Source organism: Acanthaster planci, linkage group LG09, assembly GCF_054643075.1.
Source record: "Acanthaster planci isolate LZ-2023a linkage group LG09, COTS_SCS, whole genome shotgun sequence".
NCBI classification, from domain to species: Eukaryota; Metazoa; Echinodermata; class Asteroidea; order Valvatida; family Acanthasteridae; genus Acanthaster; species Acanthaster planci.
In genome coordinates, this window is record NC_141785.1 from 20,029,447 (window position 1) to 20,045,061 (window position 15,615).

The window sequence follows — 15,615 nt, forward strand, 5'->3', positions numbered from 1 at the left end:
CATACTTTTTATAGAACAATAAATATCTTCAATTTATTTGTTTTGCTCTGTGTCCCGTAGTTTATAAATGTTTTTTTCCATAGTCAGTCACGGTTTATTTTGTACCAGTAGAATCTATTTTGTGGATCAACACAGTGTGCATAATGAATGATTCAACTGAAGTGCCCATGTAGCAAAACGTGATAAAGGAGCTGTTGTAAACGTGTCTGTAGTTTACGGTACATTTACATAAATGTATGTATGTCCTCACGGCCAATTAACCACCATCCTACGGGGCCTGGCATACACGTACATGAATATGCAAAGTGCAACAGGTGTAGAAAGGCTGGAGGACATTGTGTGTCTAGCCAGTGGATGGCAGCCAAGAAACTGCCTATGTTTAGACATTTGTGGGAATTAGTCCCATTGAAAAATGCCACTGTCCAGTCTGTGGTACCCACATGTGGGGACTTTGAGGTCATTTGGCCTTGGGGATTGTCAACCAGTTGGATATTGCTGCACAGGGCAGGCAAGCCTCCCTTTGCCAAATGCTGCAGACTGATGTGTCTGGCAGGGATTCTAACCTAAAGGTGTACAGCCGTGCTACAGTAGATTCCTGTTATAGCGCTCCCTGATATAACGCCCTTACCCTTATAACGCTGTATTTTCGTTTCCCCAACTGCATGCCCATTTACTGTGTATATTTTTTGTGGTTATAGTGTTCCCATTTACAATGCTTTTAGGATATAACGCTCACGATTTTCGGCCCCCAGAGTTATACAAAGCTTGTAAAATGATCTTGGTTACAGCACTCTTTACCTATCAGATCAGGAAAATCAGATTCTTTGAAAATCAATGCATATGAAACTGCATGGCAAGGCTGCCGTGATTGGCCGGCCATCCTGGACACCTGTACCGGGGGTAGTTTAGCGAGTGCAGACATGCACTGCGATGTCCATGCAGCGCGGTCGCGAACATGTGCTCACCACGGTGAGTCGCACCTGAGTAGCTTGGCTGTGATGACATTGTAATGATTATTTTTGTGCTTTTTATTTATTCTCGTGATGTAGTTTGGGACACAAGTAATCAACATTGAGATACTACACGTAGTTTGTTACCTAAAGGTTTCTTTCGACTGATAAATCAAATCAGCCGCATAAATTGTTTGTGTATCTTCGTGTAGCAAATTTCGTCTTTTCAATGATTGTGTTCGACATGACATGTCGGATCTGTGTTCACTTGGCTTTTCTAATGACATATAACTTTCTGTGGTCACATGGTCATTGGGAAGGGTCAGCGATTGGACTGTCCATGAATGGGTACGCAGTAGCACTCAGGATGTCGCGGTGAGTGAAGACGCAGTGCGTTTGCTGCGATGCAGCATGCACGAGGTCCCATGGCGGTTTCTGAAGAGATTTGGTGTGTTTTTTATCGGTGTCATGAAAACGTTGAGATAAACGGATACAAGGCATATACTCCGAAAATTACGGCGCATACATCTGCCAATACATGTACATGAAATTCACATACGTGACATGTGTAGATATGTATGTATACATGTACACAGAGGCACATGTTGCGCGTCCATTCAGTCCGTCATAACGCTGTGTGGTTATAACGCTCACTTCTGTCAGGTCCCCTTGAGAGCCCTATAATGGGATATCAGTGTTACAGGTGTGGTGAATGCACGATGGATGCCTGGTCACCACACAGGTTACTGGCCAACGTTCTGAAAACTACTTGTACCTTTGCCACCTTTCATTCTCAGCAAAACAGACTGGGCACCAGTCAGACTCATACTCATTTGTACAACATTACACAGTACTCCAGGGAAGTCATTATGTCAGTGAGGTCAAAGGTCCGTCTTGGCACAGTACACCAGAGCATGTGCAGTACACTGAATGCAGTACACCTGTAGCTTCCCACTCCTGTATCATCTGCATGTATATTTCCATTGTTCAAATCTGTGAACTTCGTTGTTTCCCCGTTGTGAAATTGGAAATGGCATATGATGTGAAATTGTATGTTTACAATCGTCATCAAAACAATTGACCATTGCTGAGCAAAAATGAAGTCAAATATTTTTCGGGAAAAAATAATCAGCTACAAGCACTCGTTCACAATATATGGCCAATCTGATTTTTGTGCATGGGGCATAATTCGTCAGCAGGGTGTTTGAGGTGACTCAGGTCTATCTAACATAATACTTTGCTGGCATTGATTTTGACTATACATGTATGCTGAGCAATTTTAAGAAAATAACCCCTGAGCTGGAAAGATAAAAGGTAGCTTTTATGGTAGTTCTGATTCTGAATTAGTTTTTGTTTTCTTTTTTTCTTTACTGACTGAATTGGCCTAATCACTCTTGTTAATCCTAGCCACCGAGGCCCTTTTCAGAGGATACACTCTCAATCCTTCAAAATCCTCAAACTGCTCCCATGAAAAGATTGGGTACAGCCATAGTCCTCCAAAATCCTCTGGTACTTCTTGAATATGTTCTGGGGAGGGGTGCCCACTGCCTCAATCCTTCCAAATCCTTCAGCAATTCTTATTATGTTGAGGCAGTGTGAATGGTATCCTGGAGCAGTATGGAGGGTCTCACATATAATGTGGGTGTGAATTTCTGCATGGCTGACCGTAAACAACACAAGGTCTAACTCGCAAGCTTGAGACAATGCATCCTTTGCAATCAGCAATGCGATTGTAGCCACGCAACCTCAATCCAATATCTTCCAAAACCGCCTGAAGGATTTTGAAGGATTCGGGATGGTTAGGGTTGAGTGTCATTACATCTGAAGGGGACACTGTTGTACTGTATGTACATTATACATGTACCTCCATTAGTTGGTCTTAAACTTTTTCTGTTCCATCAGTGTCCCAGAGCTGTCACACTGTTGTGTATGAAATTTTCCTGTTGAAAAGTTATGTCAGCCCCAAATCCATGAAATTCCCAGGCAGTGTTGTCAAAAGAGGAAGGGTTAGAGACAGAGAAGAAGTGCTGATTTCAAGAGGGGAATTCAGTACCACAGCTTTTAGGTTCGTGTTGTTCTGTATTGTGCAAACTTTTTGTTGGAAAAAAGACTGAAATTGACAGATAACCTCATTTCAGTTGTAAGGACACACACCAAGATGGTGGTATTGTTGGGTGTGGTTTTAATGGATGTGATTTGACGTATCGCTGTTGGTTTTGTTTGTGCCTATTGAGGGTTTTGTGGATTTTTCCTCTTTCAGGCTGTTGTCCTTGAGGGCAAGTATTGGAAACGAACTCTGAGTACCGTGATCCGGGAATACCAGAAATGGCGCATCTTCTATCGGAAATTACACCATTCAGCCTCACACGATGGCAGGCCAGAGGTACATAAATTTCTTTGGATTTGTTGCTGAAGAAATATTAACCCTTATCTCTGAGGCCCTTTCAGCGAGGATGTCACCTCAGCCCTTCAAAATCCTCCAACTGCCTCCAAGTAAAAACCGGATACAGCCTTAATTCCATTATTTTCTTGAATGTGTTCCCTTGAGGGTCGACAACCACCCTCAAAATCCTCTAGCAATTTCAGTCATTATGCTGAGGCCCTGCAAACGATATCCGGGAGCAGCGTGGATGGCTTCAAACACACTCTTAGGCCCGAATTTATGCACGACAGAGCGTCAACAACACAATGTCTAACCGAAGACCTTGACCCAGTGCCTCCTTTGCAATCAGCTACACTGTTGTGCCACTCAGCCTCAATCCTCCAAAAACCTCCAGATCTCCCAGAGGACTTTGGAGGATTTAGAAAAGTTGGTGTTTTAAGAGGGAAGTTGCTTGCTACTCTAAAATTTACACCAGCTTTACCTGTGGCAGTTGCGTCGGGGGAAAACAATGTTCCATCAATTTGCATCATTTGTAGATTTAAGCGTAAGGTTGCAGTCCGCATAGAAAAATCAGAAATTAACTTTGTAGTTGTGGTAAAACAATATTTTTACCATCCAGTGATAAAATCAAAGGATCATTTGTGATTTTTGTAATTATTTCTTCAAACCAACGATGCATTTGTCCCACTAACAGGTTTTCGACGAGGCAGGGTTAATCCTCGACAAAGTGATCGACAACTTTGGCTCGAGCAAGTCCCCATCGCCGACACCAATGATTCTTGATGAGGAAACCTTGCTGTCGGAATTCAACGACACCCTCTTCTCCAGTCTCAGCCAGAATCAGTTCCCTTTCCCCTTGCCTCGGGAACTCTGTAAGTCACCTTTCTTTTTATTTAGTTCACAGAAATAGCAGCAAGTTTTTTTTCCCCAAGTCCAATTCAAGTGACAAGTCATTTTGTTCAGTGACAAGTCAAAACACAAGAGTATTTGTCTAAGTACCCGTCAGTTTTCACATTATGTATCCTAGTTGCGCCTCAGCAGGGTAGACCAGGTGTGAAGTCAGAAGTCAGAGCCATGACCGGAACAGACTCTTAGTTTGATGAGGTTCGACTGTAGTTACAAGTCAAGTCCACGTCACAGAAATAGTGACTCCAGCCAACTGGAGTCCAAGGCACATGACTCAAGTCAATAGCTCTGTTTATCATGTCTTACATGTAACTCTTCTATTTTTTGTGGAGATAACAAATGTAACACTGTGGAATAACCCAGAAACGCGTATTTCATTGAGGATATCCAGCCTTTTGTAAAGTAACAGTGGCTAGATTTTTTTTGGTCAACTCAAGTAATTGAGGTGCCTGCACCTGTTGTTCATCTGGCTCAAACTAGCCAGCCTACCCCAAGCAAGCAAGCTTACTTGGTGGTCAAGTGATGAGACATCTCTACTAGTAAGCAGGGGGTGCTGAGTTTGAGTCCCATCTAAGTAAGCTTGTGAATATTTACAGGCCCGCGAACAACACCCAGTGTTTTTAAACATAAATCGCTGAAAGGCCAAGAAATTAAGTTCAGGATTCTGCAGTTGACATCATGGGAATGTGCAGCAACAGTTAACCCTGTTTAACAATGCACTATAACAATTGTGACCCGCTCTGCAAAAAAGGGTAACAAGTCGCGCAGTGCCAAAACATGTTATGGCCTGTTCTAGTTGGAGAAGGCAAAATTTCTTTGAAACGTGATTTTGTGTTTTTCCTTTAATAGCTTCTGTAAGATTTATATTTTCAGAATTTGTGACTACAAACATGGATACTGATGAATAAAGATGAAAAATTGATCATTCAGTAGGAAATCCTACACAGCATTGTGTTTCCAAGCGCTACACTTTCTGAGCTTTTTCTCGAAAAGTGCTTTTATTGAATCCGAAAATGTGGACATACAAATGTCCATATATCTCCAGAATGCAGTGCACTACATGGGTCATTCATGTATCAAATCGTAGTTTTTGATGTACATAATCCAGCCGTATTAAAAACTCATATCCTGAATCCGGCGACTTATTACCCATTTTTTTAGAGCCAATCACAATTTACCACAGGAGAGTCATGATAACGGTACCATTTTATATTTTGTTGTTACCAGTTCATGTGGGAGTCAACCCAGATATCATCCAGCCTGGTCTCATTCAGCTGCAGCCCAACTTCCCGGAGGCTTTGGATCCTTTTCCCGGTAAGTAACCACCACGCCAAGTCAGGGAACCGCTCTGTCTTGACTGGGAACGTCCACAGACTGCTTCAGTATCTCAGTTGGGATCTGGGGCCGGAGAATGGGCCGCTTGGTTATTTTCTCCAGTGAGCTCTGGTGCCAGGTCAGCAGAGGGCAAGTTGGAATGTGCAGTAGGTTTGGACCAGAGGTCAGTCATATTTTGACCATGGAGTATGTGTATCAGTACTCCTCTCAAGTGATCGTGCGTGTGGTTGAAAACCATTTCGCAAGACGTTGTCGTCATTTACATTTCCCCACAGGTTACATTTCTGACTGCTTTTCGTGGTACCTGCCATCTCGCACAATTATTTTCATGTTAATGGTTCTCCCTTTATGCACAATTTCACAAGATGGCTTTTGATAAACATACCCTAAGATCTGGTTCCAAGTGGTCACCCATTTGAAGTGAATAGTTTAATATATGTAACCCAAGGTGAAAGTCTAGTCAGTTCTTTCTTAACTCTTAATTATTTCAAGCTCTGAGCTAAGCACGACAGTTTTCTTGCTTGTTTCTAGTAGCATCATTACCACTATTAATCTTTGGTTGGATTTTTGTATTTTGTGAGCAGATACGAATGTGAGGCAAGCCAATACAAACAGTGGTTCCGCAGCCCAGGGAACGTTTATCTTCTCTGGCAATCGATTGCAGCAACAGGCACAGGTAATGGCCAAACCAGCCACTAAAAACAAACAACCCCCCGAAATGTTCCCCAATATATACTTTACTCATTTGACTTATACATTTGGAGCTTGACATGACCTGAAATGTTCGCCCGTGTTGTAAATTAATCATTGTCAAGTTTTTCCGAATATGCATTTTTGTGGTTCAGAGAGAAATGGTAAACATTTTGTGAACAGTATATTTCTGTGGAGATTTGCCCTTCCAAAGGTATTAAGTAAGTACACTCTCATATCAAAACCTGAAAATGCACATTTTTATCAACACTTTTGTGTTCCTGATGTGGTACAGTCACTGCTGACAAATGAAGCCGACACTGCAGCAATCACAGATGCGTCTACCCTGTTGCAACAACAGCAGCAACAGCAGCAGCAGCAGCAGCAACTTATCCCTACCTCAGAGACATATGAGGACACCATCAATCAGCTGGGTCATGCACCGATTGATGTGCCAGCTATCAACCAACAGGATCTTGCCATGCAAGGCCAGACGGTTCAGGTGCACCGACAAAACAGCCTCCAACAGTCGCTGCTGCAGCAGCCAGAGGCAATTCAACAGCAGATTCAGCAGCAGTCCTTGCAGCAGCAAGAATCGCTTCAGCTGCAAATTCAACAACAGCAGCAACAGCAGCAGGAGACACTGCAGCAACAGCTTCAGCAACAGCAGCAGCAAGAGACACTGCAGCAACAGCTTCAGCAACAGCAACAGGAGTCACTGCAGCAACAGCTTCAGCAACAGCAGCTGCAACAACAGCAACAGCTGCAGCAACAGCAGCAACATCAGATTCAACAACAGCAGCAGGAGTCAGTACCACAGCAGATGCAGCAGCAGGCTGGTAACACAATCACACTGCCGCTGCTGCCTCAGGGTGATAATGGCACTGTGACACTGAACAATATCATTGCTGCGGCCTCCTCCCTGCAACAGCAGCAGCAGCAGCAGCAGGTGGTCACGTTGCAAGTTGGCATGCAGCCTGCTGAACAGCTCCAAGCATCAGTGGCAGGAGTGGCACAAACAAGTGCTGCTCAGGATCAGACTAATAGGAGCAATGTAACCATCAACCAGTTGACACAGCAGCAACAGCAGCTTTTGTCTGGACTGAATTTCATTTCAGTGGATCATATCGTTCAGCAGCAACAACAGCAACAGCAGCAGCAAAACTTGACTTTTCAGAGTTTGCTGGCAAGCACCCAGAGCCAACAGCAGCCTTTGCCTCTGGGAGCAAACCCCCTTTCTGTCGATGACACTCAAGCAGCCTTCAAACTGCTGCAGACTGTAGCCACGCAGGTGCCAAACCAGAACCAACCACTGCTCTTGCAGCAACAGAAGCAGCCACAGCAACAGCAGCAGAATGCAAACATTGGCCAGATAACTGCTATACCCGACAAGCCCGTGGCCTCCCAGGTATTCCAGCAAAACATGATCACATCCAACACCATCATACAACAGCATCCTGCGCAGCAGCAACAGATCAAGGTACGTCCAGCGTTACCCCAGCAACCTGTACCCATCCACCTCACGAGGGCCCATGACCCCCAAGACCCACTCCCTGTCACCAAAAAAGCTGCTGCTTCCAAGGCCAGCTCCTCTGTCAAGATCTCTCAGATGGGAGCCAAGTCAAAGACGCAAGTGATACGACCGAAGCAGCCGGCTAAGATAGCCCCTGCTCCACCAGCTCCTCCAAGCTCCAGCATCAGTGGAAGTCTAGCCAGCAGTGCTGCTCTGCTAACCCAGCTGCTGACACAAGGTACGTCGTCTCTGAACAACATTCTTGGAGTTAAATGCAGTAATAAAAAATGTCTTAACTTGATTAAAATCCATCCTGCATGCCCTAAAGGCTAAGGCCATTAGGGTTAAGGAAATTTTGATCAACACTTGATGGAAATTACCTGCAAAATTATACAATCTGAACAATTACCAGGCATGTCTTTCTGGAGATTGCCTCGTGTGGCGCAGTCGCTTCTCAAGATCTCATGGTATTTAATTTAATTTCTGCCCTAATCCACCATCTCGTACCTATGACAGCTTATTGGAAAATAAGCTTCTGAATAGGAACACTGTCCAACTGCTTGAACGAGCACTTCATAATTTTTTCAGATGAAGAATAGATTCACTGTTGCAATAGTCTCTGCTTATACCTGGGACTTAAGGATGCGACCCAAACTTGTCAACTGAATGGAATGGAAAGGCCGTTTGTGTGAGATTCAGCAGTCATACTGTTTATGCCAATGTCTTCCAATGCAGGAAGCATCCGGTCTCCCAGTTCCTCCGATATCCTGTCAGCTGCATCCCCTGGGAACACGGTCATGTTCCAGCCGGTGAAGACGGAATACCCAGACACCACAGCACAGCAGCAGTGCACGGTAAGAAGGCGGGTTGGGGAGGAGGGGGGGAATCAAGCAGGACCAGCATTGTATTTGAGTTTTGATACTGAGTGTTGGGAAGTAAGCGGCTGTTCGGGGGGGGTAGACTTCATCTTGGGGCCTGACAGAGCAGCGTAATCAAGTCAGCTGTTGTATTGTGAGTTGCTTGAGAAAATTGCCTAAATGCGCTTCCGCTGAGCACAAGACAACACTGTTTATATTACGGCAAAGTGGACAGTGTTGCAGATGAGGGTTTGCAACATCACTACAAATCTTGAGATTTACAGTGCAAATTTGCAAGCATTGGATGCCCCTGGATGGTTCAATACATTCACATTCACTAGCATGCTGAGCTTGTCAAACCTTGAAACTGGAAAGATCAGTTGGTATCCTGGAGAATATTTAGTTGAAGAAGTAATCAATCATGAGCTTTCAAAGTATGTGGAAATTGCACGAGTTCTGTTGATTTTCACAAAAAAGTTTCTAGGTCTTGCGGTGTGACACTAACAATCTGATTGATTGACAGATGACAGACTTTACTGCCAGCGTCCTTTCGTCCCAGTCAGTGTCAGTCTCTAGCACCACCACTTCAACAACTTCGTCATTCTCTGCCATCTTGTCCAGCGGGGAGAATTCGGCCGGCGCTGGTCCGAGTAAGTTTAAACCTGTCATTTCTTCCCCTCCACCTCAGTCTTGCATCCCTGACCCTGTTGTCAACAGCGCATTTGCGGCATCTCTATTACACCGGTGGCCTTTTAGGAAACTTTCCCTCATTTGAACCCCCTGGCACAAGCACGTCATCTTTCAGTTAAAGTGTAAAGCACTGGGTTTTTTTTTTACATGGACTGCATGCAAGAGAGCACCCTCACTGATGACAAAGAGATAGGCCGGGCCGACACATTTGGACGAAGCTTCAGTTGTGTGCCTTATGCATGCAAACCTGATATGCAAGGTTTAATTCCTCAGTGCCAACAATAGACCTGTGACGTGATGACGTCATGCTTCGCTGATGTGTACACTTTCCTGTGGCAGTGAGGCAAGACGTGATCCATGAAACCCCTGTAGGAAAGCGCACGTAAGAACGAAGCATGACTGAAGGAGGGTTACAGAAGCACTTTCCTCTCCAGATAATTTGGATGAACCTGAACCGTTATAACAAATTTGTTTTCAGGTTCTGTGGTTTCTCGGCCTGCCTCCCCAGTGTTCTCCGTTGGATCCTCTGCATCTCTGTTGGAGGTAAGCTTCTGGATCTGTTCCCCGATGGGGTTTTTAAGAGACTCTAGTGAGATTGAAAGCAAAGCGTAATTCTCTATTAAGATTTAAAAGTTTGTGCTTCGTGCACCGGTGAAGTCTTCAACCCTAACAGTCCCAAATCCTCCAATTTCAATACGATTTTACATACACCCTGGGGGGTTAGGGTTAAAGACTCACTCGTTTTTCTCTGTTTCATGCACAGAGGAAAGACACGCACATTTCTGCAGAACAGAAGAGAAGGGTGAACATCAAGGTAGGTTCTGGGTCAAGTAAGCTAAAAGGCTTGTCTGTGAATTAGCTGGGGTATATTCCACAAAACTGCTTAGTCTGGAAATCTACTAAGTGCAGAAATATACGCTTTGCGAAAACAGGTTACCAACTGAAAAGTTAAGAGATCTGCAATTGTTATGAGTGGTGCTCTGTTAGTCTCTCTTCTTTTCAAAATAGAAGCAGTATAGTGGCATTTTCTAAATGAAGGGTAAATTTCTTTACACGCAGCATATTTAATAAGTCTCTTTTTTTTTTAATCGTTTGCAGTCTGGCTTTGACACGTTACACAAGCTTATACCATCTCTCAGCCAAAATCCCAATGCTAAGATCAGCAAGGCAGCGATGCTGCAAAAAGGTATGTTTGAACCAACTGTGAGGTTTGAAAAATGTCTAGAACAATCGCTGTGCTCTTGCACAAATCATGTCGTATTTTGCTACTCGATACCTACCCCAGAAGTGTCAAGATTTTACTCAGAGAGGAAATGGATTACTATAAGATACTAATAGGAAGCCTGATTATTTTTTCTATGTTAGATTTTAGAGGAAAATCCTTTAACCCTAACCATGCTGAACCCAACAAGGTTATACAGGATTTCAATGGTCCCCAGGGGTTAGGGTTAAAGCCATTTTAGGTAGGGACTGGGAAAATAGTAATTTGTGTCAACCAAACGTGTAGCGGGAATGTCAGGAGAGTACCTCTTCGTGAGACCCCAAAGGTCTCTCTCAAGCTTAATGAAGACTTTGCCATCCAACAAAAACCTCACTGAGTAACATAGTTGTAGGTTTTTCCACTGCCACCAAGTGTCTGATGATGTCCTGACGCCCCCCCTCCTAACAGTCTAACCTCACTTGGTAAATCTCAGAAACATTCTTCTAGATTCAAAACTGCTTGTGAACAACGTCTGTCTACACTTCTTCCCTTTATCGACCTTCAGCAGTTATGAGAAACCCCTTTCACACAAATTAAAGGGCGTTACCAATTCCTGATAAAACTTGGCAGCTTTGACTCCTAAGATGTGACCTCAGGGAGTTCAAGACATTTGACTAGGCCTGCATATCTTTTCCCCGACAGCCGTGGAGTACACCAAGAAAGTCCAAGCAGAGCGTGCCAAAGTCAAGGAAGAGATCGACGTGCTTCAGCAAGAGATTAATGGTCTGAAGGCGGCAATCAAGTAAGCTGGTTCAGGATGAGTCATGGGAGGCATTTGAGTACTGTCAGAAAGAATGGTTAAAAAAAGCTGACGTGATTTAGTGTCTGAGAAAACTAATAGAATTGGGCATATTCTCTCTGGACGCAGAAGAGTCCTTTATTTAATCATGCATTTTATTCAAACTTATTGCCTTGTTCAGAAGAGAACTGCTGATGACAAAGTACAAAAAAGGGTATTGAACTGCCGAAAAAAGCTGAACTACGATATTGCATTTCTGAAAATGCATAACATGGGAGTGTAACATCACGCACTTAATCACGATAATCACGCACTTGACTAAAAGAACTAGACACCTTGTGTCACGTTTTCTTGAATTCAACATTCCCTTACAGCTCAGAAATAAGCACACTCTTGCACATCTGAGGGCCATTCTCAGCAATGAATCTCCTGTAAAGAACAAGAAAGAATTTGCTTGTTCCTTTGTGTCTCTGTCGCCTTTCAGAATACAGACAACTCTGATGGCCCAAATTAGAAGCCATTGCTACGGGGCCATCCTGTTTGCACGCAGGCGCTGCACGCGCGTGAAATTCCTCCTTGACCAATAGGCAGTAGTCAATTGCCGAAGTGCGCATGCGCACTAAGGTTGAGACAGATATCCCTTAGAATATGGAATTATGCAAAGATCAGTTTTACGGTCAGTGCTTTTCAACATAAATATATACTGCTTTTAGGTCAGGTCATGAGAAAACATGGCCTCACATATCACTTTTATGCAGATGACTCAATGCTCGTTGTTCCGTCTATTCCAACATCATACGATGTTCAAAATAAAATGTTACTGAGAAATGTTGTGCTAACATTCAATATCGGGTGGCTGCTAATTACTTGAAGTTCAACACTGATAAAACCAATATTTCAATTTTTGAACTCCTATGACTTTGACAAAAATCCCTCAAGTTTATACCTTTGTTGGAGATATACGAAATTGAAGCATCTAGGGGTCATTATGGACCAGAATTTGGATATGCAGGATTATCTAGAAATGCTTTCTATCATTTGCATAATATCAGCAAAATCAACGGTATATTATTATCCAACTTTGGAAATGTTGATTGTTATGTTAGTGATGTACCGTATCGACTATTGTAATCCACTTTCTGTCCATTACAACATGTTCAAAATTGTGCTGCTTGACTATATAATTGCTTTGTGGACACTGTATCTTTAACATTAGCATTGAGCCAGCATTTGTAATTAAAATAACCTGTGCCTCTCTGCAATGACAATACAGGTGCTCTTAAGTATGAGCTTACATAATGTCATTTTCCCTGTGTCTCGACAAAATGACATCATAAGCCTCTATCATGATGCTGCCATGTTTGTCTTGATCCCTGTAGACCCATTGGCAATAGTAATGCATCTTCACATACTGACGAAAGGGGAAAACTATTTTTCCTTCCAGCCCACTGATCTCTATAAACTGGATAGGCAGCTTTGCTCTGCGAACTGAAGCGACTGTGCGACCATCTTAGGCTGTTCAATACAATGGCATTTTTGAAGTCACCGGCTTTAGCGCCGTGCGTAAATGCACTTAATCAATGGACTGAAGTTGGAGGCCATTGTGCTGAATACCCCACATGTAAGATGGCGGCGCAGTCACTTCAATTCACACATAGACAGTTACTGCTAAGCTGCCTATCCAGTGTATAGAGATCAGTGTTCCAGCCTCAGTTTGGTTACATTACTTTGAATGGCGGGAAAGCAAGATGGCGGCCCCGTGATAGAGGTGTATAAACCGAATGAAGAGTGATCTCTAGTGTGTTTAACTGTTCCTCATTGTCACAAAGTAAAGGAAATTGAATTATTTTACTGCCATGTTTTATTTCTCAGTGTTTTTTTGTGTGTTAAGTATGTTCCCCTGTTTGAGAAATTAGTCTGCCCCAGTAGAGTAGCAAGCTTTAGATCTTAGACTTGTAAATTAGTATTATGAAAATTCAGATTTGGTTGAGCGATTTTGCTTAAAGGTCTACATGTAGAAGCCCTGTGCGTACGGAAGGCACTGCTGTATAAGCCTTCAGGGTGTGCAGTCACCATATATTCCTGTGTGGAATTGTGTGTGGTACTGTGTGTACCAGGGCGTGGCCCAATCTAAAAAGCCAGTTCTAACAGAAACTGGCTTTTCCCACTGAGGAGTTACCTGAAGATAGGGTTCCAGGTCTTTGGTAGACCACACCTAGTGGGAGTCAGACATCCTGTGTGGATTCATCTTGAAATATTCATGTAATTTCCTTTCAGTGAGAGCCAAAACCAACTTCCTGCCAGCGGTGTGCCTTTGTCAAGACAACGATTCGACCACATGCGGGACATCTTTGATGATTATGTCCGTGAACGGACTGAGCACAATTGGAAGTTTTGGATTGTATCCTTTGAAAAAAAAGAAAAGTTTAGTGAAGCATTCAAGCTTCGCATACTTAATATTTGATGCTTTTCTTTTATGTAATGTATAAGTGTTTTCATGACGTAACAAAAGAGGTGGCATAATTACAAGATGCCATCAGAAGTTTAGGTGATAAAAAAAATGCATTGAAATTTGATTTGAGGTGTGTCAAAGTTGAGGATGGAATATGAAGGACAACACCAGGTAACAGTATGTCCCAATTGCCAACAGACATGTTTGGTAGTGCTCTCTTTCCTTGACTGAGCATGCGCAACAGTTCAGCATGATAATCCGGCCACTGTTTGAATCCTACAATGCGACCGTGTCCACATCGAACACCGAGGAACTCTGCAGGACGGTAATCAGCTGGCTGGACCAACACTGCTCCCTCCTTGCCCTGCGACCCAGTGAGTGTCCCGTTCCTGCGCTGTTTCATTGCAGTGTTTTCTGAGTTGTGCATTTTAAACTTGATGGAAACTAATTAGGGAGGGGGGGAATCCTCCCCGAAAAGAGAGTTCATATCTACTACATTCCTGGGCATTTAAAAGCTAAGGAGTTTTTTTTTGGGGGGGGGTATTTTTTGTTTTGCGGGGTAATGAAGCAATTTAGATATTCATAAACACTTTTTCATCAAGATTATTTTGTGTCAGATTGAACTACTCCAGAATATTAACCACTTCCTGCCGGGGACTCCGGGATCGGAGACGTATGGTTTATATGGGTGGCCGGGGTCTCCGAACTCGGACAAAGGAAACAGGGCCCTGTAACAAAAGACCGTACTCCGAACAAAAGACCAGGCTGCTGGGCATGGCCGGCATTTTTCACTCTCAAAAGTGGTGATAATGCAGCCTTGTTTTGAAACCCTATACCAGGGTTTGGGGCATTGAGAGCGAGCGGATTACCACCGGGGACAAAAGCGCTCCACCACCGCAGCGATGAGCCACACAGCACCCCTGCATGCTAATCTGGCCCCCATTGAAAAGAGGTCAGCAGTAAAAATGAAATGATGAATTTTCGAAGGATTTTGAAAATGGAGAAAATGATACTCATGCCGGCCCAGCATCATCAACATTGAAAAATGCCCCGGCATGAAGTGGTTAATATAGTAACCAATTATTTTAAAGGTGGTGGCCAGAGTTTAAACAAAGTGGGAGGCAAGCAAAAGTTTGCGGTCCGCCAGGCTTCTTCTGTAGGCCGGAAAACACGACTGTTAAGCATTAAAGAGTGTCATTTGGGCACTGTCAAGAAAAATCAGGGTCCAGTCCCATTGAAGACTTTCTTCACAAACCCTGGGCAGCGTCAGTTGTCCAAAATCAGATCTACTCACGGAGGAAGTCAAACTTTCTAACTGGTTTATCAGATACTGTGAACTGTCCATTTAAAAGAGTGGATTCCGTAGACACTGGACGGTGCATGACCAATTATGAGAGCTGTGGTAGATGCATGACACATACTGTACCTGTGCTGCTTCATGCACGTATGGAGCCAAGAATGCAGTCCACATTTCAATTTTCATCTGAATGCGTACAACACCATTTTGGGCTGGGCACCGGGCACACGGCAGCAGTGAAGGTCAAGAGTTCATATGTTCCTCTTTGTCCCCATTGTTCGTTTTTATGCATTGCATTCATTTGCTGTAGTTAGATGAAGATTGGAGGCTTTCAAGTAAGCAGACCCACGCACTCTTAACAATCAGTGAAACCACACCAATGAATTATTCTGAAATGTATCAACTTTGCCTGTTGATTAACCCTAACCCTCCCAAATCCTCCAAAATCCTTCTCTGCAAAGTGGAGGAATTTGGAGGATTCAGGGTGTATGGCAAAAGTGCATGGCTGATTTCGAAGGATGCCATACGTGAAGGTCGTGGAT

General features: G+C 43.6%; 1 protein-coding gene across 1 annotated transcript in view; it reads left to right on the top strand.

Annotated features, from left to right (window-relative positions):
• The window catches only part of LOC110985408 (MLX-interacting protein-like), a 40,359-nt gene that overhangs the window by 17,076 nt on the left and 7,668 nt on the right, over positions 1-15,615 (top strand). Inside the window, exons 4-16 of the mRNA XM_087140924.1 lie at positions 3,211-3,333; positions 4,028-4,205; positions 5,467-5,553; positions 6,159-6,250; positions 6,560-8,015; positions 8,513-8,631; positions 9,158-9,284; positions 9,803-9,867; positions 10,088-10,138; positions 10,423-10,510; positions 11,228-11,327; positions 13,602-13,725; positions 14,021-14,150. Of these exons, the coding sequence (XP_086997050.1) occupies positions 3,211-3,333; positions 4,028-4,205; positions 5,467-5,553; positions 6,159-6,250; positions 6,560-8,015; positions 8,513-8,631; positions 9,158-9,284; positions 9,803-9,867; positions 10,088-10,138; positions 10,423-10,510; positions 11,228-11,327; positions 13,602-13,725; positions 14,021-14,150 (2,740 nt within the window). The remainder of the gene's footprint in view (positions 1-3,210; positions 3,334-4,027; positions 4,206-5,466; positions 5,554-6,158; positions 6,251-6,559; positions 8,016-8,512; positions 8,632-9,157; positions 9,285-9,802; positions 9,868-10,087; positions 10,139-10,422; positions 10,511-11,227; positions 11,328-13,601; positions 13,726-14,020; positions 14,151-15,615) is intronic.